Source organism: Rhodotorula toruloides (genome assembly GCF_000320785.1).
Source record: "Rhodotorula toruloides NP11 unplaced genomic scaffold Scaffold33, whole genome shotgun sequence".
In the NCBI taxonomy this organism is placed as follows: Eukaryota; Fungi; Basidiomycota; class Microbotryomycetes; order Sporidiobolales; family Sporidiobolaceae; genus Rhodotorula; species Rhodotorula toruloides.
Genome location: NW_015622993.1, coordinates 65,520 through 87,287, shown reverse-complemented (window position 1 = coordinate 87,287; position 21,768 = coordinate 65,520). Strand labels below are relative to the sequence as shown.

The following is a 21,768-nucleotide window of genomic DNA, read 5'->3' as shown; positions in this document are numbered from 1 at the left end:
GACCTCCTGACCTCGTCTTGTCGCGCTTCGAACCTCTCGTCCTCCTCCCGCTATCTCGCTCGCTTGCACTCGCTTCTGTTCTCGACATCGTCTGCATGTTGTACAACGAGTCCTACAAGGAGCAGAATCGCGCCGGCGACCAGAGGACGAGCTATGTACGAGGAAAACCTTTCCCTTCGTCGCAGTCGGGAACAAGCCCCGACGCCGGTCTTCGCGCCGCGTGAAGGATCCCGACGGAGTTTGACTAATGCCTGTCTGAGGAGTGAAGGCTAAGGAGTGGCTTGGCAGGGCGCGGAGCGGGAAGAAGGGCTGAGGAGAGGCGGTTCGAGGAGGACGAGGAAGGTCAAGTTGGCTCGACCGCTTCCTATCCGCCAGGGCTCGTGTTATACACGTCCAGGAGTCCAGCAGGCGTACGAAGGAGGCAGCGACGAGATTTTGCGAGCTGGCTGCGCGACTGCCGCTATCTGATGATCGAGCGCGCGCGCGAGTCTTGGGCTCGGTGTTTTCCCTCCCTCTCTCTCTCCCTCTTGCACACGCGCAACGATGTCGACAAGCTCGCACGACGAAGGCAAGGACGCACAGCAGTATGCTGGCAACGTCCAGCGCGAGCACGACCACGCTCGCTTCGCGCAGACTGCGAGCGCCGAGGTACCCCCAGTCCAGGTGCGCTCGCTCGCTCGGCTTCTCGCTTGATCGCGCTAGGACTAGCGTGTGCTCTCAAGTCGACACACGAAGGACCCCAACAGCCTCCCGCGCGCACACCGGCTCCTCCTCGCTCGATCGCGAGCCAGCTGCGTCGAGATTATCTGCCCCGGGCTAAAACTCTGCCTCTTCCCCTCGCAGACAACCCACGACGCCTCGCCCCCCTCGTACGCCGTCGCGACCCAAGCAGGCGTCCTCAAAGTCGAGAGCGTCAACCGCGTTTGGAGACGCGATTCCCGCATCGCCTTGTTCGTCGGTATCGCCCTTGCAAGCTACATCTACTCTCTCGACGGGACAACAACGTACCTCTATGCCGCAGGCGCAACCTCAAGTTTCGGCCAGCACAGCTTGCTTGGAGCCATCGCGACTGCGCAAGCTATCGTACTTGCGGTGTCAAAGCCGTTCGCGGCCAAGTTTGCGGACGTCTTTGGTCGCGCAGAGGCCTTCGTCCTCGCTGTTTTCTTCTACTGCCTCGGGTACATCATCATTGCCGCCTGCTCGAACGTCCACACCTATGCGTGCGTTTTCGAGTCCTTCCTCGCTAGCTCTCCTCGTCGCTCCTGACTGACCTCTGGTCCTCCTCGCAGCGCTGGTGCAGTCATCTACTACGTACGTTACCGCTATCGTCCATTCCCGCCTCGCAGACTCGCCTGCTCACACTTCCATTCCTCAGGTCGGCTATGCCGCCCTCCAGATCCTCATCCAGATCGTCATCGCCGGTCCGTCCTCCTCCCTCTCCCTCTGCCTCTCCCCACCCCTCTCCCTCTCCCTCCGCCATCATCTCTGACACGGCAAATGTGCGCAGACTGCACCAACCTTCGCTGGCGCGGCCTGATCTCGTCCCTCACCTCGGTCTGGTTCTTCGTCAAGTTCGTTTTCCTCTCGATGTTCTCGTTTTTGAGTGAGCTGACGACCGATTTATAGTGCGTTCGTGTCGGGCAATATCGCGCAGGGCGTGCTGGCGACGTCGAACTGGCACTGGGGGTAAGTCTGGCTTTCTCTTCGTCGCTTTCTTCCGTACTCACTCGCGTCTCCTTTCCCAGCTACGCCATGGTGCGCTACTTCCCCTCGTCAACGCTTTGTCTGTACTGACGCGACCCACGACGCAGTTCATTATCCTCATCCCCGTCACCCTCTCCCCGATTATCAGCACGCTCCTCTGGGCGCAAATCCGGGTGCGTCGTTTCCTCACCTTCATCAACTCGTATACTGACAGATCTCTCACAGGCCAAGCGCCTCGGACTCGATGCAACGGACCTCGTCGAAGAGCACGGCGGAACGATTGCGAAGGCAAAGGATACTCGGCCTCTAGGGAAGCGGATGCTCTCGTGGGCTCTCGACATCGACGCACTCGGTACGTATACACTTCTCAAGGGTCAAAAGAACGGAAGAAGCTGAGGGATCCCATACGCAGGTCTCCTCCTCTTCGGCGCCGGCTGGGCCTGCATCCTCCTCCCTCTCACCCTCGCAAACAAAGGCACTCTCTGGTGGACCTCCTACAAGATTATCGTTCTCCTCGTCGTTGGCGGACTCACGCTCATCACTTTCGTCGCCTACGAACGGTTCGGAGCGAAGAAACCATTGTTTCCGTTCAGGTTCTTTAGATCGCCGACGGTGTTGGCGTGCGCGTTGATCGGGTTCTTTGATTTTGTGTCGTTCTGTGAGTTTGGCGCAGAGTGTACGGAGATGGAGGGAGGCGACTGACGGACGTTTGCCCGCAGACCTCCAGTACACCTACCAATACTCCTTCATCGCCGTCGTCAAGGACTGGTCGGTGAAAGATCAAGGTTATTTCGCATACACACAATCCCTTGTACGTTCTACGGCGTTTTCTGGTTGAGCGGAACGGACCTGGGCTGATTCTGTGACCTCCTGATCGTCGTCCGCAGTCTCTCACGCTCGGCGCAATCCTTGCTGGCTTCTACCAGCTCTACTTTCGTCGTACCAAGGTGTGTTGACTCTCTATGACGTCGGCGAACGCCGTGGAGACGTCGAATGAGTAAGCGCTGACCCAAAGACCTTCCCGCCCTCCCCGTCTTCCGCCTCCGCAGTGGCTTCTCCTCTTCGGCCTCCTCGTCCGCCTCCTCGGCGTCGGCCTCATGATTCACTCCAAAGGCGCCCACGGCTCCACCGCCGAACTCGTCATCGTACAGGTCCTCCAAGGACTCGGCGGCGGAATTGCTTCGGCCTCGACACAGCTTCTCGCACAGGCTAGCGTGCCGCATCAGGATGTGGCGACTGTGACGGCGTTTGTGTTGTTGTTTGCGGAGATTGGGAATGCGGTTGGTGAGTTGCGCGCTTCCTCACTCGGCCGCATCTTCCTTCTTCGCAGGAGGAAGTGGCTGGATCTAGCTGACGCTTCCCGCCCGCAGGTACGGCCATCGCAACCGCCATCTGGCGCGACTGGATGCCTCGCGAACTCGCCTCACACCTCACGGGCATCCTCTCCTCCACCGAAATCGCCTCAGTTTTTGGATCAATCACTACCGCCGTCACGTACCGCGGGACGAACGACGCGGCGTACGATGGGATTGTTGGGGCGTATACGGAGACGATGAAGATTCTGCTCATTGCGGCGACTGCTATCGGTGCGTTTGCGCGCTCGCTTTCTTGGCGAGGCTGAAGCTGACGAGGCTTTGGTGATGTTGCAGCTGTCGTCCCGCCTTTCCTTGCTCTCATGGTCAGCAACATCAAGCTCAGCAACGACCAGAACGCAGTCGAGGGAGAAGACCTTGCTGGACGTCCGACGGATGCGAGGCGGGAGAAGGACGCGGATTTGGCCTGATCTTCCTGCTCCCCTCGCTCGCTCTGTTCGCGGTCGGAGAAAAGTAGTAGAAACGAATCTCAATGAGTGTATAGACGGAACAGCGCTTGTAATGGCTTTCTGAGCGCACCAATCTCTCGTTCGTTTGCGACAATTTGCGACCTTCGCAAGTTGGGAAGAGAAGCTCGTCACAAGTCCAACAACTGCTTTTCTGCGTCTCCTCGCTCTGCGCCAAGCACTGCACATCCTGCGGCGCTGAGGAAGCCCTTGTCGGCTGCGGAAAGTCGAGAGGGAAAGTCAGCGACGTAGAAGCGGAGGAACGACGGGCTTGAAACTCACTGATATACCCGTCTATCAACCCACCCGGCACGACCTCGCTTGCCGCCGTGACGACCGATAAGTCAGGCTGTCCCTCGTCCGCCAAAGCGCGAGCGAAGCCATCGAGGTCGTTCGTCTCGGCTGCGAGGGTGCCCGACCAGCCTGCGAGTAGCTCTGTCGGGTCGTGATTTGCGAGGGGTGGAGAGGGATTGGAGGGCGGGAGGATGGTGTCGGATGTGGCGATGACGAAGACCTGGGAAGGAAGCGGTCAGTCCTGCGGGAGCGACTTGGAGAGAAGGGCAAGCGCAACTCACCTTGGCGCCCTGCTTCGTCGCCATATCCGCCAGCATCCACGAGCCCATCTCAGCGACCACGTCGCCCGCCTTCCCCGGCAGAATCGCCTCGGCCGCGAGCAAGACAACCGCTTGACCCGCGCCCTTCTCCGCCTTTGTCGCCTTCAATACAGCTCCAAGCGCATTGTCCGGCGCGACTTCGACCTTCACCTTCGCTCCACCGATCCCAGCCGGCGGCGGCTGACCGAGGACCCGAGGTTCAGCCTGCTTGAGTAGCCGATTGAGGCGACCGTACGTCTCGCCCGTCTCGCCGAGCGCATCCTCCGTCTCGACGCCCATCTCGTGCGCAAGTCGACCGAGTAACCCGTTCGGTAGTTGCGTCGCAGTTGGACCGGGAGAAAGAGGATGGTGGAGGTACGGGTTCTCGTAGCTGGTTGCGAGGGCGCGAAGTTGGGTCGCTCGTTCGCGAGAGGTCGTCGCGACGTTCCAGAGACGGGAGGCGAGGACGGCACCGGAGCAGAGTGGTCGACTCTCAGCGACGGTGATGTGCAGGACATTCGGTTGACTCGCCCATCTGTGTGAGCGAAAGGAAAGGTGAGCAGGAACGTGGATTCAGCGCACTGCGGGACTCACTCGACTTCGAGAGCGCGAGTAAGGGCATGAATGTGAGGGTTGACGGAAGCGTATCTGCACAGACGTGGTCAGCTCATGCTGCGGGAAGAGCGGGAGAAAGACGCACGGATGGGCAGAGATTGTCGAAACGTAGTGCACCAACTCTCGCAAGACGCCAAAGAGAAGCGGATTGTTCCCAGCCACGACGACGCGCAGGACAGGTCTCTTCTCCCTCGCAGCTCGCTCGAGGATCTTGGCGACCCCCAGCTTCTCGATGTTTGCCGCGGCGAGCCGTACTCGCGCTGCTTCAGATACGGCGGCTTCTTTCGCGGCGCGGACGAAAGTGTCGAGCGACGTCTGAGGCGAGAGACATGGGGCTTTGAGGGGAAGAAGGAGGCGGAGGAAGAGAGCGGCGAGGGAAGCAGCGTGAGCGGGAGTGGCGATGCCGAACTGGTGGGCGACGACTGCCGGGTGGAGTTCTGTCAGCGGGCATTGCCATTGAAGAGCGCAGGGCGACGCACCATCGCGCCAGTACAGCATCAAGCGGTACTTGACCACGTTGTCCGGCAGGTCGAGCGTCGCCAATGTCGGCGGCGGGACATGTGCAGGCCAACTCCCCCTGAAAGCTCCAGCACCCACTCGAGCTTCAACGAGTTGCACGAAGGCGTTCAGCGCGATGTCGCAGGCGTCGAGGGCCGAAAGAGCGGGAAGGGAGGAGAGGAGGTACAGCGCTTCGTCGAGGAGGTCAGGGAGGATGACGCTGCTGAAGGCCGTCGACACGTGCTCTGGCTGCGCTGCAAGAAATTAGCTCGAGACTTCGTCAAGACTGGTGGAACACGCACCTTGAGCGTCGTCGGATCCTTCTCGACCTCGCCAATGGCCTGCCACTCATGCGTCCATCGACCCAGCCTGCTCTCGGCGATGAGATACATCGCTTGGTCCCGCTCCCTCTGCTCCGTCTTCTCGAACTCCTGCCCTGCGGCCTCAGCGAACGCAATCTCGAGACCGCGCTCGTATGATTCGGACATGCGCCAGAGGAAGACTTGGAGAGTCGACTCGGGCGTCCAGGCGATCTGTCGTGAGCGTCGTATGAGCCTTCGGGAGGAACCCAAAGGTAAGAGGCTGAGCGGGACACGGGGGGCGCTGGAAGACGCACCGCATGTCCTTGTCAGCGTCAAGCAGCAATCCCTCCTTGATACTCTTCTTCGAGCCTTCCAGCGCCGCCTCCTCTCCTCCCGCTACCGCCTCCTGCAGTACAAAAGCCAACTCACTCGAGTCGGAGTAGACTTCGCCGTGAGAGCGTCGCGCAAGCGGGACGAAGAAGAGCAGCTCGGTGCCTTGGCCGCTCGTACCCGCTGGCCCGCGCGTAACGAGCGTGCAGATGATCGTGGATGGAGGCATGTAGCTGAGCGAGAGGAGGTGGAGGAAGAGAAGAAAGCAGACGAAACGATGATAACTGATCCGAGGAGTCCGGCGGAGGTTGAGTGACGGGGCGACTGAGCGTGACGATACAGGGACAAGGACAACGTAGAATAGGAACCTACAGTCGTCCACTTGAGGAATGCAGTGCGATGCGGTACACCCGAGTGGACGGAACCTGTGACGAACGAGTCGATCTCGGTCAGTTGCGCCGGGCGAAGGCGTGAAGATAAGGGGCAGACACACGCACAAACATCTTTCACACCCTCCCATTCGCTTCTCGCACCGCTAAGCGCGGTCGCGAACCTGCCTCACTCTCACCCTCGACACGCACCCGTTCTCTCCCCGGGGAGCAAACCACCTCGACACAGTTCTTGACCGGATTCCCGGTCGCCCACGGATTCGTAGTCGATGCGATGCCGTCGGTGGAGGGTGTGGTGGAGAACGGGAGGTGAGTTGAGGGGTCGAGAAGGGCGAAGCGGATGAGGGGAGGGCGGAGCTGTGCATTCCCGTGGCGGGACAATTGATCAGCTTGCGGCGCTGGAAACGCACGTGAGAAAATCGAAAGCGCGAGAACGCACCATCTCGATCGTCGTCCTCTGTGCGGAAGCCAACCCGACGTGGTACATCGCTAGGCACATGACCGGAGCGCTCACGACCGCCGTCAAGGCGAGCACGACTAAAGCGCCAATGCGCTGCCAGTCCCATTGTGGGCCGCCGAAAGCGACGTGGACGGCTGAGAGGGCGATGCTGAGTGAGGCGAGAAGGGTAGTCGAGAGGAGGAAGAGGAAGAAGGGGAGGTAGTTGCGCCGGCCGATGCACTGCGCGAGACGACGAATAAGTACCGGACGGGGCTCTAATAACGACCTGCAGGCAAGAAAACTGCCTGCCTTCACAAAGACTGCCAGCCCGGCTCACTCACCGTATTCAGGAAAGCGCACTGCGACAACACCGCCGATTTATGACGATTAGCTATGCTCGCCATCACAGAAGTAAAATCAGTGAACGAGTTGCCGTCGAACGCACATGGTGATCCGTCCGCTCGACACAGTTGTCGCACAACCTGCAATGGCTCGTCCTCGGCGGCCTGTACGTCTTGCACGTTTCGCACCCTGTTGGAGTCAACTTCCACAAGCATCAGCCCTCTCCTCGCCGCGTCACCTCAGAGCCAAATCGAAGCGGAAACGGAACGCACACTTGCAACCCACGACGGCCTTCCCACCCAACACCTCAACATACCGCATCTCGACTCTCCACTCCCCCTCTCCTTCGCCGTCTTTCGCGTCCGTTGACGAGCCGGACGGGTCGAGTGGGATCCAGTGGCGCGGTGGGTCGGGGTCAAGGTTGCGAGGGATGATGCCGGGGTTCGAGAAGGCCGTGATGAGCTGTATGTCGGGGAGCGTCAGCTGGCTGCTGGTAAGGAAAGAGGGGAGAGTGAGTGCGCACCATGAGCACCCAGACGATGACCGCTCCGACAGCCACAATCACAACCAGCGCCTTTCCCCACCTCGTCCCTCCCTCATTCGTGTGCCACAGCCAGTCCGCATTGAAGACGAGGAACAGCGCGGGAAGGAGGATGACGATGAGGAAGGAGGTGTAGAAGGCGAAAGGGGAGTCGGCGGATTGGCGATATCGAGAGTGAAGAGGGGGAGGGTAGCCGGATGCCGCAGAATCCTGCGCGGATAGAGGTCGAGTTGCGGAAGACGCTGGTCCCGCATTCGACGTCCGCACGAGAAGCGGCTCGGTCGACGGCTTCGCAGCTACCGAAGCCTGCTCGCCCATCTCGGTCGTCCCGCTCCAACCGCTATCGCCCGGAACCTCGTTTCCCCAGTTCCGGCTCCTGGACCGAGCGATGGTCCCACCGGACGCGAGGTCCTTCAGCACGTCCAGTTCGGTCAACGGTTCCATCGGCGGAGAGAGCGACAAGAGGTCGGAGGCGGATTGGCGTCGCATAACAGGCGCGGGTGAGACGGGTTCGTCAGTGCGCGCCGACGACGGTTCCAACGGACTCGCGATCCGAGTGATGGTAGGACCGGTGTTGCCAGAGCTGGCGAAAGAGGCGGAGGAAAGGGGTCGAGGAGAATGTGAACGAGGGAGGAGGAGGTTCGGGGTAGGGCTCTTGCGATTCGTTGGAGCATCGCTTGTGCTGTCTGTTGAGGGCGGAATGAACGATGGCGAGACTTGAAGGGCTGGACTGAGGGGATGTAAAGGCGAAGCAGGTGGTTGCGAGCGAGATGGAACGGACAGAGGGTCCGCCGTTGTCCCAAACGCCGGTCCTACAATGAGGCTCCGTTCTCCCGAATTCGATGCTCCCAGGGTTACAACCGACACGCCCAGTCCTGCGGTCGCTGCCGCCTGGTTCGAATCCCTCGACGCGCTCCTTCTCATCCCGAAGCCGCCATTTCCAGGCTGCGGCGAGACTGGTCGTGTAGCAAGGTCCTCTGCGACGGAGAGAAAGCGGACTGGAGGCGAGTTGGGGTGTTGGTGCGTACGAGGAGGGGGGTTGAGCGATGGAGAGGAAGGGAGGGGTGAGGGAGTAGTCGAGGAACCCGGGGAGTGTGGTGGGCTCATCGCTGCATTGTTGAGCCCCTTCTGAGCGATCCACGAGCCAGGAAAGCGCTCCTGAGCGTGTCGTCGAGTTGTCGGTCGAGGTGAGCTTCGGCAAGATGAGGACGGGGAGTGTGCGGGTCGGCTGAATGGCGGGCTCGTTGGGCGAGTCTGGCAGCGTCCAGAGAGTGTCACAGAGCACTCTCGAGCAGCGCAGACCCGTGCAAGCGATGTCAACAGCGAATGTCAACGAGTTCCGTCGCCGATGTCATCTCTCTTTGGCGACGACTTGAACTCGCTCGCGGTCTGGCTCGACGCAGAGTGGCTGGCTGGGCTGATGCAGGCTTGTGCGATGTCTGCTCACTCGACCCCGCCGCTCGCATCAACCTCGCGCTTCTTCACGCACGACCCATCCCACTCGGGTCAATCGACTCCACTCTCGCTCTCAGCATCGGCAGACGACTCAGACGCAGCAGCAGGGACTGGCACAGGCGACGGAGGCGCGGACGACGACGACCTGGACGAGGACGAGGAGGCCTGGGACGAGGTTGACATCCCGCAGGCTGGGGCCGAGACGGGTCAGGCAGGAGAAGCAGGAGAGGATCAGGGCGCGGCAGAAGGCGCGGATGCAGCGACTGCAGCTGAAAGAGCAGCGAAGGGCATCGAGATTGTCATTTCTCGCGGTGGACAGGCGGGCGCGAAGGGGAAGGGCAAAGGGTGCGTCCGGCACTCTCTCGTTCGCTCGTCTGCTTGCGGTGCTGTGAGCTGACTTCAAACGTCCTACATTGTCCACAGGAAAGCGAAGGGCGAGACGGCGAGGGAGCGCATGATCAGGCAGGAGCGACACAAGGCTCACGTCCTGAGCCTGCTCGCGATGGCCATGATTCGGAACCGCTGGCTGAACGACAAGGAGCTGCAGGTGCGTCTTGCTGCAATGATCGACTTACGACAGGAATCGCTGCTTGGGTCGTCGTCTTTGTGAAGCATCGCACGAATTCTAATCTCGCTCTCCTGCAGGCCCGCATCCTCTCCGTCGTCCCCCTCCCCCTCCTCAACGCCTTCTCACTCATCACTCCCTCCCGTTACCCGAACCCGCGCGATCGCTCCCGCCTCTTCGACCGCGCCCTCGCCGACCTAACTTCCTGGTGGTACGCCTCCTGGACGATCGATGACGAACACGAGTTGCGACGACGTGAAGTCGAAGAAGTGGAGGAAGAACTGGCGGGGTGGAAAGAGGAGGGCGAGCGGTTGAGGGCTGTTGCGAAGCGGAAGCGAGACAAGTGGGAGCAACAGCAGGCTGGCGACTCGAAGGGCAAGGGAAAAGCTCGCGACCCGCCTCTCGACCCTTCACAGATCCCTCTCTATCCTTGGGCCGAACAACCCCTTCTCACAGCTCCCCAGCGGAACCGAGCGCTTGACCTCTCCGCCACGACTTCGAAGCTCCCACTCCACCCGTCTCCTGCACCGGGAACCGGTCCGCCCGTCCTCATCCGGCCCTACACCCCCGCTTCATCGACTTGGGAAGTCCTTCGCCCTCCCGCTCCCTCCAGCTCCTCAACCTCGAGAGGCCCGCTCGCCTCGCTCTACTCGGCAGCGCACAACATGCGCGGAAGCCGGGACCTCTCGTCCCAGCTGTTCGTCGCGCTATTGAGGGCGATTGACGTCCCTGCGAGGCTGGTCGTCAGCTTGCAGGCTGTCGAGTGGAGGAGTAAGGCGCAGAGCGGGGGTGGGTCAAGGGCGAAGGCGAAGGGGAAGAAGGGTGCAGCGATGGCGACGAAGGGGAAGGCGAAGGGCTCGAAGGGTAAGGTTATGGGAAAGGGCAAGAAGAAGGTCGAGGACGACGAATTCGGTTTCGAGGACGACTCGGATTCCGAGGACCTCGTCGTTGAGCGTAACCCTCGACCTCAGCCAACAAAGTCCAAGGCGAAGACGTCGACCTCCACGGCTCGCAAGAAACCTCCCGGCTCAGCATCCGCCTCCGTTTCCGCCTCAGCGTCGTCCTCCCGCGCCGCCTCTGCCGAAATCCTCGTCCTCTCGTCAACAGCCTCTTCCGCCTCCGACACCGACGGTTTCGTCGACGGCCACGGAAAATTGAACTACAAAGTCCCGAAGATCAAGCTGCGGGGTTCGGGAGGTGCGAAGGGGAAGAACGGACACAGAGTGGCGGGGTGGAAGAAAGAGGCTGAGTTGACGAGGGCACCGAGTCCAGGTTGGTTCCTGCGTTTCCTAGCGGCGTCTCATTCGTACAGCGAGAGAGAAGCTGATGGTGGAACTTGCATGCGATCAACAGATGCAGCCGAACTTAACAATCCGCCGACTCAATGGGCCGAAGCTTACACGCGCTACAACAAGGAGTGGATCACCGTCGACCCCGTTCGCAAGCGCATGAGGTGCAAGCAGATCATGGAGCCGGTGCAGAGGAGCGCGAAGGGCGGAGGGGAGGGGAACGTGTTGGCGTATGTCGTCGCGCTCGAGGAAGGTGCGTCTCGCTTTCGCCTTTCTTCGCTCCATCTGCCGAGCTGACGGAATGTGCAACAGACGGGTCCGTCCGCGACGTCACACCTCGCTACGCCCGCGCCTTTACGAACGTTACGCTCAAGTTGCGGGTACCAACAAGCTCGAAGGCGAGGAAGGAGAATGACGGCGACGATTGGTTCGCGGGGATCATCAGGCCATTCAAAAGAGGCTTTGAGCTGGTGCGTTGGTTCTGCCGCGTCTCGCTGGACACCAAAGGCGTTGTGGCCTCGTCGCGTCCGGCTCGTGGATTTCGGCGCCGATCTGACGCTGCTCGGCGTCGCAGAATCGCGACCGAGAGGAAGAGGAGGAGCTGTGGCACCGTCAGACGAATGCGCCGTTCCCGACGTCTCTCGGCGGCTTCAAGAACCATCCCAAGTTTGTACCTTTCGTCTCCTTTCGCTGACGTCGGCTGACAATCTTCCCTTCGCAGCTACGTTCTCGAGCAACACCTTCACCGAGACGAAGCGCTCCTCCCCTCCGCCCGATCTGTCGGCCTCTTCAAGGGCGACACTCCCGTCTTCCGCCGCTCAGACGTCGTCACCGTCAAGTCGCAAGAGAACTGGTATCGCGTCGGCAGGGTGATCAAGTCCGCCGAGATCCCGATGAAGTTTGTCAAGCAGCGGGCGGTGACGATCAACAGGCGGAGGGAGGAGGAGTTGGCCAAGATGGATGGAGGAACGGTCGACGAGCAGCCGCTCTACGCGGAGAGTCAGACGGACGTCTACGTTCCGCCGCCGGTAAAGGATGTGCGTTCCCGTGGGATATCACCAGCTCCTGCGATGGCGAGACTGCTGACAATGAGGGCCCCGCTTCTGAACGCAGGGCAAAGTGCCGAAGAACAACTTCGGCAACATCGACCTCTTCACGCCGTCCATGCTGCCCGAAGGGGCCGCCCACCTCCCGAGTAAGCTCATGGCGGTACGTGGTGCTCGCAAGTCTCGCTGACTGTTCGCTTCTCGCAGGCAAGGTTGCGGCGAAGTGCGCCAAGGAACTCGGAATCGACTTTGCCGAAGCTATCGTGCGTTCCGCTGTGCACTGTCCTCTCATGAAGCGGAAGCTCACTAATCCGCGCACACGAAGACCGGCTTCGAGTTCCGTCAGCGCCGCGCAATCCCGGTCATGACAGGCATCGTCGTCGCAGCCGAGAACGCCGAGACGCTGCAAGAGGTACGCTGTCGTTTTCTGCGTGACGTCGAGCCGTCGCTCACGGGTCTTTGTCGCAGGCGATCATCACGCTCGAGCAGTCGACGCTTGAGCGTGAACTCGCGAAGCAGCAAGACCGCGTCCTCAAGCGATGGAAGAAGCTCATCCAGGGTCTGCGAATCAGGCAGCGTTTGCTCGATCAGTTCAAGGACCCCGAGGAGGTCACGGACGAGGTTCTTGCGAGGGAGTTGAACGGCAAGAAGGATCAGAAGGGCAAGGGGAAGGTGCGTTTACGCGCGCGCGCTCGCTCAGCAGCACCCTCGCTGACAGGATCATTGATAAGGCGAAAGCGGAGCCGGCGACGCCTGCGCGGGAGCCCGCCGATGCGGCCGCGACTCCTGCTCCTTCGCTCAAAATCCGCCTGAACGGCTCCGCCGCTTCTTCCCCCGCCACCGCCAACGGCAGCCAGAAGCGCCACTCTCGCTCTTCCCCTTCGCCCACCTCGCTCTCTCCATCCGACGAATCCGCGCCGCCTCCTCGGAAACGACTCGCTTCCTCGGCCAGTACCAGCGTCGATGCGGGCGCGCTCAGCGGGACGTCGACCTCCGATCGCACTTTGCGAGTGCGCTTACCGAAGAAGGAGGTGGTGGAGGAGGAGCCGAGCGATGAGGGAGGGAGGAGAAGGTCGACGAGGGCGAGCGCGCAGAAGGCGAAGGGCAAGCTTGCGGTCAAGGATGAGGAGGACGAGGACGAGGGGGTAGCAGACGAGCATGGCGGAGCAGACGAGCCGGCCGAGGAAGCGTCCGACGAAGGCTTTGAGTTCGACGAGGACTTCTAGGCAGCGCTTGCAACTCGCTTTCTTGCCGGTCGTTCGTGAGTGGTACGGATGAAGAGTGTCTCTTTCTTTTGAGAAGGGTATCTACAGAGCGGCTACAGGGTTTCTTGAGATATACGCGGACGCGAAAGTTCTTTTTGGGGGGAGAAGTTCAGACGTCGTAGGCGATCCTGGCGCCGGCCAAGACGAACAAATAGTCGCCATAATACCAATTCACCATCGTCGGCCTGACGATCCTGCGCGGCGAGGCGTAGCTGCCGCCGAGGACGATGCGGTGCTTGCCGTCCATAAAGTCGGACGAGTAACCTGGCAGGCGGAAGATCCGTCAGCTCGATCTCCCTTAGCCTCGACGTATCGCCTCGGCGTATCGGGAGAGAAGCTCGACGCACCAGGGTACAGCACCGAGTCGTGGTACCCCTCCCACGCCTCGAGCGGCGACGAAGTCCACTGCCACAACCCGCCGTCCGTGCCGGGAAGGATGGAGCCGTCGCGCCCTTTGCCGGGAAGAGTAGGCGGAACAGGAGGTGCTCGAAGCCGATGTTGCTGAGAGGCGTCGAGACGGGGTTTTGCTGGAGGAAGACGGAGAGCTCGCCGAAGGTCGGGAGGCGACCACCCTTGTCCTGCGAAATCGAAGCCAGTCAGTCAGTTCTGTCAACTCGTTCATCGCCTGCATGGCCTGCTGCGTCTACAGACCCGCAAGCGAAGACGAAGCGAACAGCGGACTGACCTTCGCAAACCGCTCGAGCTGGTCCGCGCACGCTGCGACAGGCCACTCGCGCGCGTACTCAATTGGCACCTCTCCATAAAGCGTCTTGACCGCGACCTTCGCACCCTCGCTGACGGCCCAGCTAGCCGGGACCAGTTTCGACTCTTCCAGCCCGCCATTCTTGACGAGCCAGTCCAGGTATTCGCCGTTCGTGACCGGCAACGCATCAATCTCGAATGCGCCGACCTCGATACGACGCTGGGGATGCTCGACGTCCCACCCAAACTCGTGCGACGGGTCAAAGGCGACTTGCTCGTCGACGCGGTCGTCGTCGTCATGTCCGACTTCGATCGTCCGCGCGTCGAAGGTGAGGCGTTGTTGGCGTGCGTTCGGGCCGAGGACGGCGCGCTCGTGCGCGATTTCGCGGTCGGCAAGGCGCGAGAGGGAGGCAAAGTCTGGGATGGCCATGCCCGGCGGGATGTTGAGCGAGGTGCAGGCCTGGAGACAGATGTAGATCGCCGTCTCCCAGTGCATCCTGTTCGTCCCATGAGTCGTCAGTCACACTCACGCACGAGAGGAAGGAAGGACCGCGAACGCACATCTCGTGCTCAAAGACCATCATCAAGACCCTCGCCAGCCTGCGCTCCCACCTCCCCTCAAACTTCGCATACACCTCCCTGACCCTATCCCTCACCCTCCTCTCATACTGCACGATCTCCTCCATCGCCGGCCACCCCTCCTCCTCAGCCGGCACCTCCGAATGCCAGTGATTGATCTTGTCTGGCTCGTCCGTGCAGGGATCGATTCCGCGCTCGAAGAGGTCGGCGAAGTGTGAGGGAGAGGTGAGCGGTTCGGAGAAGTAGCGCGAGAGGTGGATGTCGCGGAAGGCGGGGATGTGGCCGACGTAGAAGAGAGGGATGTGGCGGAGTGGGATCGGCTTGGTGAACCGCAGAGAGGGCGGGATGATGTCGAGCTGTTACGCGGGACCATTCACGCAACTCGTCAGCCTCGAGACAAGCGAAGAAGCCAGTTCGCGAACGCACCATCAACGCATCCCAAGCCTTCCACATCTCCTCCCACTTCTCCAACCTCGGCACTCCATACTCGTTGCTCCCCTCCTCCTCCTTCACGCCCAGCATCCTACTCGCGCTCGTTGGCGTCGCGGGAAACCACATCCTCGGTTTCTCGACCAAGTAGAGGTAGTGCGAGTGCGACGAGTCGGTCCAGTGTTGGATTAGTCGGAAGCCGGAGAGGTGGAAGAGCGAGAGAGCTTCGCTGTAGGTGTATTTGTAGGAGAACTCGATGTTGAGCAACCTGGCCGGGGCGCAGCTCGTCAGCGGAGAAGGGAGGGAGGGAAAGGCAGGGGCAGGGGGACGTACTCGCCGGACGAGAGCTCGACGTCCTCGCCGTCAGGCATCGGGATCGACAAGTCGCTCTTCGCGCGAACATAGGCCTGCGTCGCCCCAAACTCCTTCATCAGCGCCCTCCCACCGCAAGCAAGAAGGAAAAGTCGCGCAAAACGCACCTCGTGCCTCCCAAGCTGCACGTTCCACCTATTGACGTACTCAAAGTTGTCCTGGTTTAATACCTTGGCTGTCTCGGGCCCGAGCGTCCGGCCTGCGACGTCTACTCCTTCTAGGATGAACGCGCGGGTGACGCCCTGCGTGTGCGACCATCCAGACGGTTCAATCGCAGAGCGGGGGTGAGCTGAGAGAGAGAAACCGCGACGCACCTCGGGATCGTTGTAAGCCTGCACGATCTTGGGTCCATCCGCGCACGCATCAATCCCAATAACCATCGTATCCCCCTCCCTCAACTCGATGTTCCTGAGGAACTCGACCGCCTCGGAACGGGTGTAGTTGCCGCACGAGGAACCGAGCCAGAGGATTGAAGTTGCGCGGCGGCCTGGGTCTTCGAGGGCGGATAACTCGGAGAGGGCTGGGAGGCGGGTGGGCGAGGATTCCGGGCTTGAGAGGGGCGAGTCGGAGAGCGCGGAGGTGCCAGAAGAGGGACTGAACCCGTTCGCGCCGTTAGACTGGTGTTGCTGCTGCTGCTGGGCTTTGAGGAACGCCAGTCCTTCGTCGTACGTCGCGTGCAGGCCCGAGACGCTCACGCGGCGCTTTCCATTGTGCCCGTTCGGCGTGGAGTCGAGAGTGGGCGGGGAAGAGTCGAGAGAGGTCGTGACGGATTCGCCTTCGACTGAGGCGAGGGACGAGAGGGTCGAGTGGAGCGAGGCGGCTTCGAGGTCGAGCTGCGAAAGTCCACCCACTTTGAACGTCAGTGTCGCGTCCGACACGACTTTAACACAGAAGAATGGCGCGAGACGCACCGCCTTGTAATCAATCGCCTTCAACACCCCCTCTCCCTCGTTCGCTCCTTTACGGGGCTGCAAAAGCTTGGCCATACTCCTCAACAAATGCCTAGTCTTGTCGAGCGATCCCGACCCAAGTTCGACTGCCAGTCCTTGCGAGGGGATGAGTGCGGCGGGGAGGTTCGAGGAACCGTTGACGCCGTAGTTGTGCAGGCCGACCGAGGGGTCGCCCCTGCGTCGCGGCGGGTATCAGCGAGTGGATGGGAGGCGGGGAGAGGGACGGGGACGAACCACTTTTCCTTGTCGGCAGGCTTGTTACCCGCCCCCGTTCGCTCATACACCTTCTCCCCCTCGTCGTCCTTTCCGTCGCTCGGTCCTTCGTCGCCCAGCAGGACACTCGACGGGAGCCCAAACATCCTACACGCAATCTCGTCCCCAAAGCGCTCGAGGATCTCCTTCTCCGCCGCAAACGGGTAATACGCCTGTCCGTCCCTCCCTTTGTCAGCCCACATTCGGCGCAAGGAGGGGCTGGAACGCACCTTGGTGTTGGTGATGTCCTCGTAGATCTCGAGACCGCGCTGGCTGTAGAGCGTCATGGTCGGGATCGAGCGTTTGTAAGCGAACTTGCGGTCCTCGCTGGTCTGTCCCGGTACGACATGCTCGCTCGTCCCGCGCAACCCGGCGATGACTTGAGCGATGAGCGGGTCTGTTGACGAGTCTGAAGAGGCGGAGGAAGGCGAGGGTGAGCGGGGAGGGGATGGGTGGAGGGGTTTGTTGCGGAGGTCGAGGATGACGGGTGGGGGTTGTGTGTCTGTGAGTGCGGTGGGCATGGCTGCGATGCTGTTGTAGCTGTTAACAGTTAGAAGAGTTTGGAAGAGTTGTAAGAGAAGGAAGAGAACGAGGGTTCGTCAGTGTGCTTCCCCGCTTGCCGAGGGTCGACGAGGTGGGGAGGACGAACGAGCGAGTTGGCAACCCTCGAACGCTGTACTGGCTGAATCGTACACAGATACACAGCGAGTGCAGCGTCTACAGCGGCTATTTCGAGCGAGAGCGAGCACGGAGCAGCCGATAGAGCACGACGGCGCGGTTGAGAAGGTCACCCTCGCATCGACGCCGCGCCTCGCAACGAGGGAACCACTCCTGAACGTGCGGGCGAGCAAAGCCTTGCTTCACAAGCGGTGAACAGCACTGCACAAGTCATACAAACGACATCCTCTCCTGATCTCACTTTCCCCTCCTCCCCCGGCCCCTTCCTCGTCGTCTCCGCCCCTGCGCCTTGGCCTGCGCCTCAACTTCCTTCTGATGCTGTTCCTCCGGCACGAACGCCTTGTTCTCCAAGTCCTCGACGTCCTCGACCTTGGTGTAGACCGCAGAGGAGTACGCCGTCGGGTAAAAGTGCGCGTCGACGGAGCGGCTGCCAAGTGGGAGCCGAAAGGGCCGAAGGGTGTTGGGTTGGGAGCAAGCAGGAAGCGAAACAGAGTCAGTGAACCTCGGAATCGAGAGGGGAAGAATCGGGAGGGAAGGGGCAGAGAGGGAAGGGTACGCACATCCTCCCGCCGAGCGGTCTACCCGTCTGCTCATCCCTCGGCCCCATCACCGCTTCTCTACCCGCGATACTGCGCGCACATTCGGTATCAGCGTTCATCATACTCTCGAGAAGGGAGGAGGAGGGAAGCGGGTGGAACGCACAGCATCGCCAACCGTCCAACATTACTCGCCCCGCTCACGACCGCCGCGTCCACCCCCTCCTCCTCCCCGCTTCGTGCCAACAGCGTCAAATCACGTACGAAAGCCTGTGTGTGCGCGATACGTGAGAGGAGGGGGAGGGCGTTGAAGGATTGTTGGGTGTAGCCCGAGTCTAACGAGCGCCGGGAGGGAGGGGAGACGATTTTGACCATCTTGTCCGTACCGGCGGCGGCGGCGGCGGCGGCATAAGCCTTTGGCCGTCCCCCTGCCCCCCCTCCCTCCTTCCGCAACCTCTCCTCAGCGGCCCCTCCTCCTTCATCCTGACTTTCGACACCCGGCGTCTGCACGACCCTCCACGGATCCGCAAGTCGCACTTCTTCCCTCAGTCGAGAAGGGATCGACGGTTCGGCTGTGATGAGGAGGAGGGTGGGAGGGGCGTAGGGGGAGAAGCGGGCGCTTGCGTCCGTGTCAGGATCGGAGGACGAAGAGCTTGTGAAGGCAGGGTAAGGGGAGGGGATGAGCCGGCGGTAGGCATCGTGAGCCGCTTCGATGTAGACCGTCAGGTTCCCACTGTATTCGTCGAATTCGTCAGCCCTTTATGCGCAGGAGAGGAAAGACGAGGAACGTACAAGCTGTTGGTAATACCCATCTCCTCCGCGTCGTGTTCGTATTCGCTCGCCTTGTCCCCCAACCTTACGTGGACAGCCACCACAGGCCCCCTCCCCTCTCCCTCCCCTTCCTCGTCGGCAAGCCACCTCGGTGCATCGAGCCCGACTGCTCGACGAACGCTTTCCACCCCCTCCCGTACCGCCCCCGCAACTCTCCAATTCTCCCTCACCCACTCACTTTGATCCCCGAACACCTCCGCAAACGCCTCAGGCAGCGTCTCCCCCTCCCCGAGGATCCACCTATCTCCCTGCACTCGATGCGCGCGATCGGATTCCTGGAGTGCGAGGAGGTCCGCTTGAGTACCGGGAGAAGAGAGGTACGTCTCGCGCGTCCAGTCGTCTATGTCTCCCAAGTTTAGGCGGGAGTATTTGAGGCGCGCGTGAGGGGGTGAGGAGGAGGCGGAGGAGGGTGAGAGGGGGATGGCGAGGGCGGGGTTGGACCAGTCGGAGGGGGGGACGCAGGAGAGCGTGCGGGGGAGGAAGTAGTTCGACAAGCGGCCGTAGTTCCTGCACCGCGATGCGTGGGTTCAGTAGGGAGAGGGGAGGTGGGGAGGGAGGAGGAGAGAGAGGGGGGACGAACCAGTTCCGGTCGTCCTCGAGGAACGTGTAGTTGAGTTTCTTCGCCGCCGCTGCCGCCCTAGCCTGCTCCCAGACCTTCGTTAGCCAGTACCGTATGAACGAGAGATCACCTCACGCACATAGAGGATATACTCGCTCGCGAACCCCCACCAAGGCATGAACGTGAACAACAAAATCCTCTCACACGGGGGTAGAGTCGCAGGATCCGCTTCGTAGACCCATGGTTCGGCGTAGGAGATTTCTGTTGGGCGCGCGAGGGGCGCGAGGAGGATGGGTGCGGTGGGAGGAGGGAGGGAGGGGGAAGAGGAGGAGAAGGGTCGGAGGGAGAGGAGGAGCGAGGCGGTGTCTTTTATGCGGGACGGGAGGCGGGTCAAGGAGAGGCGGTTGGAAGTCGTGGTGGGCGTATCGGACTCCCGGGAAGAGGATGTCCCGTCGCGGGGAGCGGATCGGCGGGCGAGGAGGACGAGGGTCGCGAGTGCGATGACAACGACGAGTGCGAGTTGGCGGGTTCGGCGGGGGTTCGAGCGGGGTGCAGGTGCGCGATGGGCGTGGTGTGCTGAGTCGTGCGATGAGGGGAGCGGGAGGAGGGGCTGCGACGAGGACGAGACTGAGCGGGACGAGGGAGTTCGGCGGTGCATCGTTGCGCGTTCCAGTACAGTCCAGCTGGGTCCAGGGGAGTCTGATCGCAGTGTGGCAGTCTCCAGTGAGTCGTAAGCGAGGGAGTTCGTTGGTTCGTCGGAGGGTGCGCTGCACGACTTCGCGCGTCGACGAGTCTGTCCCCCTGTCACGTGACCCACCATCAGCTCTGTCCTTCTCTCTCCCTCTCTCCTGAACACACTCAATGGGATGACCTTTGCACGGGACAGCGACACCATCCGCGCAGGGGACTGGATCATCGTCTACTCCGTGCGCCATTCCCTCCCACCCTTCCTCTCTCTCTGGCACTCACTCTCTCTTGGGGAACAGTCGCGCACCTCGATCTCGTCCGAGCATGTCCAGCCAGGCAAAGAGATCCAGTCACGCTACGGCTGCTTCAGGCACAACGACATGCTCGGGAAACCTTGGGGGACCAAACTCGCATCGACCAACGGGAGGGGGTTCGTCTTCCTCTTGAAGCCCACGCCCGAACTCTGGTGCGTGCGCGCGACTCATGCAAGTACCTTCTCAGCGGTGTGGACGGTCTTGCTGAGGAACGAGTTGTCGCACACAGGACCCAAGCGCTCCCTCACCGCACCCAAATCCTCTACCTCCCCGACATCGCCTTCATCACCTCGTATCTCGACATCAAGCCCGGCAGCCGCGTCATCGAGGCCGGTTCGCTCGCGTGTCCCCAGCTCCTTCGTCTCCGCAGGCTGACGCAAGTGTGCGGGCGCAGGAACTGGGTCGGGATCGTTCACGCATGCGTTGGCACGGACAGTCGGCTCGAAGGGCCACGTCCACTCGTTTGAATACCACGAAGAGCGTTTCCTCAAAGCCCAGTGCGTCCCTTCCCTCCCTCTTCTCGCGCGGGCGGGCTGAACTGATGGAGGGCCGAGTGAACAGGGAAGAGTTCAAGCAACATGGGTTGAAGGAGGTCGTTACTGTCAAGCATCGGAACGTGTACAAGGATGGGTTTGATGGGCTTGAGGATGAGGTGGATGCTGGTGCGTTCGCGGCGGTTCCTTCGCTCGCGTCGAGAGACGGAATGGCATCTTGTCCGTTGAGCTGACGAAGTCTTGTCACGCCACAGTCTTCCTCGACTTGCCGGCACCGTGGGAGGCGCTCGAGCATGCCAAGAAGGCGATGCGGGTGCGTCTCGCTTTCGGGCCCTCGCTTTCCTTTCCCCTCCTTTCATCCTCTCCATTTCCTCCCTCGCCTCGCCTCTCCGCTCACTTACACGGTCTACTCACCCATGAGCTCGCTAACGCTCGCCCCCGCAGAAATCCTCCCAATCGCGCATCTGCTGTTTCTCCCCCTGCATCGAACAAGTGATCCGCACCTGCTCCACCCTCTCCTCTCTCGGCTTCTCCAACATCACAATGTTCGAGACCCTCTCTCGGACGATTGATCCCACCCCACTCATTGGAGGAGGAGGGGCGAAGGGGGTTGAGGAGGCGGTGAGGAGGATTAGGGAGGTTGAGGGGAAGAAGGAACGGAGGAGGGAGGGGCAGATTAGGGAGGCTAAGAGGAGGAGGGAGGAGAAGCGTAGGGGAACCGGAGGGGGAGCTGGTGGCGACCCTGCCGTCGCGCCGGAAGAACGACCGGACGAGACACAGGCGGAAGAGGAGGACGCGGAACCCGACTCGAAGCGCTCCAAACCCACCGCCGCCGACTCGTCCGCCTCGACTCCAGCGCCTCAGGGAAGACGTCCGCGCTCCGAACGCGAGTTTACGATGAAGACTGGAGCGTACGCGAGGGGCCATACGAGTTTCTTGACTTTTGCGGTGTTGTTGCCGCAGGAGCACGCGTCCAGGGAGGAGGAGGCGGAGGGGAAGGAGCGGGAGAAGAAGGACATGGTGGAGAAGCGGGAGGACGGGCAAGGGGAGGGGGAGAAGCGGATGGAGGAGGAGTAAGAGCGGCGGCGGGACCTGGGTTTTCGCGATGGGCTGGCCTTCCTCGTCGCTCGCTCGACTTGCCACGGCCATTCGAACGCCTTTGCGGCCTATTCTGTGGCGAGGAACAAGAGGAA

The 21,768-nt window shown here is 61.4% G+C and overlaps 7 protein-coding genes across 7 annotated transcripts; 3 read left to right on the top strand and 4 right to left on the bottom strand.

Annotated features, from left to right (window-relative positions):
- Window positions 1–543: 543 nt before the first annotated feature.
- On the top strand, window positions 544–3,487 carry RHTO_05471 (MFS transporter, drug:H+ antiporter; the record flags this gene model as incomplete). The annotated part of the gene is made up of 15 exons (XM_016419132.1): window positions 544–663; window positions 844–1,220; window positions 1,290–1,311; window positions 1,376–1,421; window positions 1,508–1,571; window positions 1,627–1,686; window positions 1,746–1,755; window positions 1,812–1,877; window positions 1,930–2,056; window positions 2,117–2,362; window positions 2,424–2,515; window positions 2,592–2,651; window positions 2,754–2,988; window positions 3,075–3,290; window positions 3,354–3,487. 15 exons carry the CDS (start codon window positions 544–546, stop codon window positions 3,485–3,487), a joined length of 1,875 nt encoding a protein of 624 aa, XP_016270022.1.
- Window positions 3,488–3,654: 167 nt separating this feature from the next.
- Window positions 3,655–5,717, bottom strand: RHTO_05470 (Initiation factor 2B-related protein; the record flags this gene model as incomplete). Its single annotated transcript, XM_016419131.1, has 7 exons — window positions 3,655–3,740; window positions 3,806–4,037; window positions 4,099–4,651; window positions 4,711–4,764; window positions 4,817–5,153; window positions 5,211–5,478; window positions 5,532–5,717. 7 exons carry the CDS (start codon window positions 5,715–5,717, stop codon window positions 3,655–3,657), a joined length of 1,716 nt encoding a protein of 571 aa, XP_016270021.1.
- A 708-nt stretch (window positions 5,718–6,425) lies between these two features.
- RHTO_05469 (dhhc zinc finger membrane) lies at window positions 6,426–8,679 on the bottom strand (the record flags this gene model as incomplete). Its single annotated transcript, XM_016419130.1, has 6 exons — window positions 6,426–6,607; window positions 6,690–6,975; window positions 7,031–7,048; window positions 7,135–7,220; window positions 7,304–7,493; window positions 7,555–8,679. 6 exons carry the CDS (start codon window positions 8,677–8,679, stop codon window positions 6,426–6,428), a joined length of 1,887 nt encoding a protein of 628 aa, XP_016270020.1.
- A 328-nt stretch (window positions 8,680–9,007) lies between these two features.
- RHTO_05468 (DNA repair protein Rad4) lies at window positions 9,008–13,153 on the top strand (the record flags this gene model as incomplete). The annotated part of the gene is made up of 12 exons (XM_016419129.1): window positions 9,008–9,372; window positions 9,451–9,574; window positions 9,673–10,864; window positions 10,946–11,134; window positions 11,194–11,351; window positions 11,456–11,547; window positions 11,603–11,918; window positions 11,995–12,076; window positions 12,135–12,190; window positions 12,253–12,339; window positions 12,396–12,599; window positions 12,659–13,153. The coding sequence occupies 12 exons, from the start codon at window positions 9,008–9,010 to the stop codon at window positions 13,151–13,153; spliced, it is 3,360 nt and encodes a 1,119-aa protein (XP_016270019.1).
- Window positions 13,154–13,301: 148 nt separating this feature from the next.
- Window positions 13,302–16,997, bottom strand: RHTO_05467 (uncharacterized protein; the record flags this gene model as incomplete). Its single annotated transcript, XM_016419128.1, has 11 exons — window positions 13,302–13,456; window positions 13,540–13,770; window positions 13,844–14,391; window positions 14,456–14,829; window positions 14,900–15,170; window positions 15,236–15,309; window positions 15,382–15,516; window positions 15,589–16,107; window positions 16,186–16,399; window positions 16,459–16,649; window positions 16,707–16,997. The coding sequence occupies 11 exons, from the start codon at window positions 16,995–16,997 to the stop codon at window positions 13,302–13,304; spliced, it is 3,003 nt and encodes a 1,000-aa protein (XP_016270018.1).
- Window positions 16,998–17,391: 394 nt separating this feature from the next.
- Window positions 17,392–19,738, bottom strand: RHTO_05466 (uncharacterized protein; the record flags this gene model as incomplete). The annotated part of the gene is made up of 7 exons (XM_016419127.1): window positions 17,392–17,581; window positions 17,715–17,783; window positions 17,857–18,423; window positions 18,483–18,627; window positions 18,700–19,028; window positions 19,102–19,163; window positions 19,220–19,738. The coding sequence occupies 7 exons, from the start codon at window positions 19,736–19,738 to the stop codon at window positions 17,392–17,394; spliced, it is 1,881 nt and encodes a 626-aa protein (XP_016270017.1).
- Window positions 19,739–19,946: 208 nt separating this feature from the next.
- Window positions 19,947–21,652, top strand: RHTO_05465 (tRNA (adenine-N1-)-methyltransferase catalytic subunit; the record flags this gene model as incomplete). The annotated part of the gene is made up of 7 exons (XM_016419126.1): window positions 19,947–20,006; window positions 20,067–20,233; window positions 20,311–20,414; window positions 20,476–20,578; window positions 20,643–20,743; window positions 20,830–20,888; window positions 21,020–21,652. The coding sequence occupies 7 exons, from the start codon at window positions 19,947–19,949 to the stop codon at window positions 21,650–21,652; spliced, it is 1,227 nt and encodes a 408-aa protein (XP_016270016.1).
- Window positions 21,653–21,768: the final 116 nt, after the last annotated feature.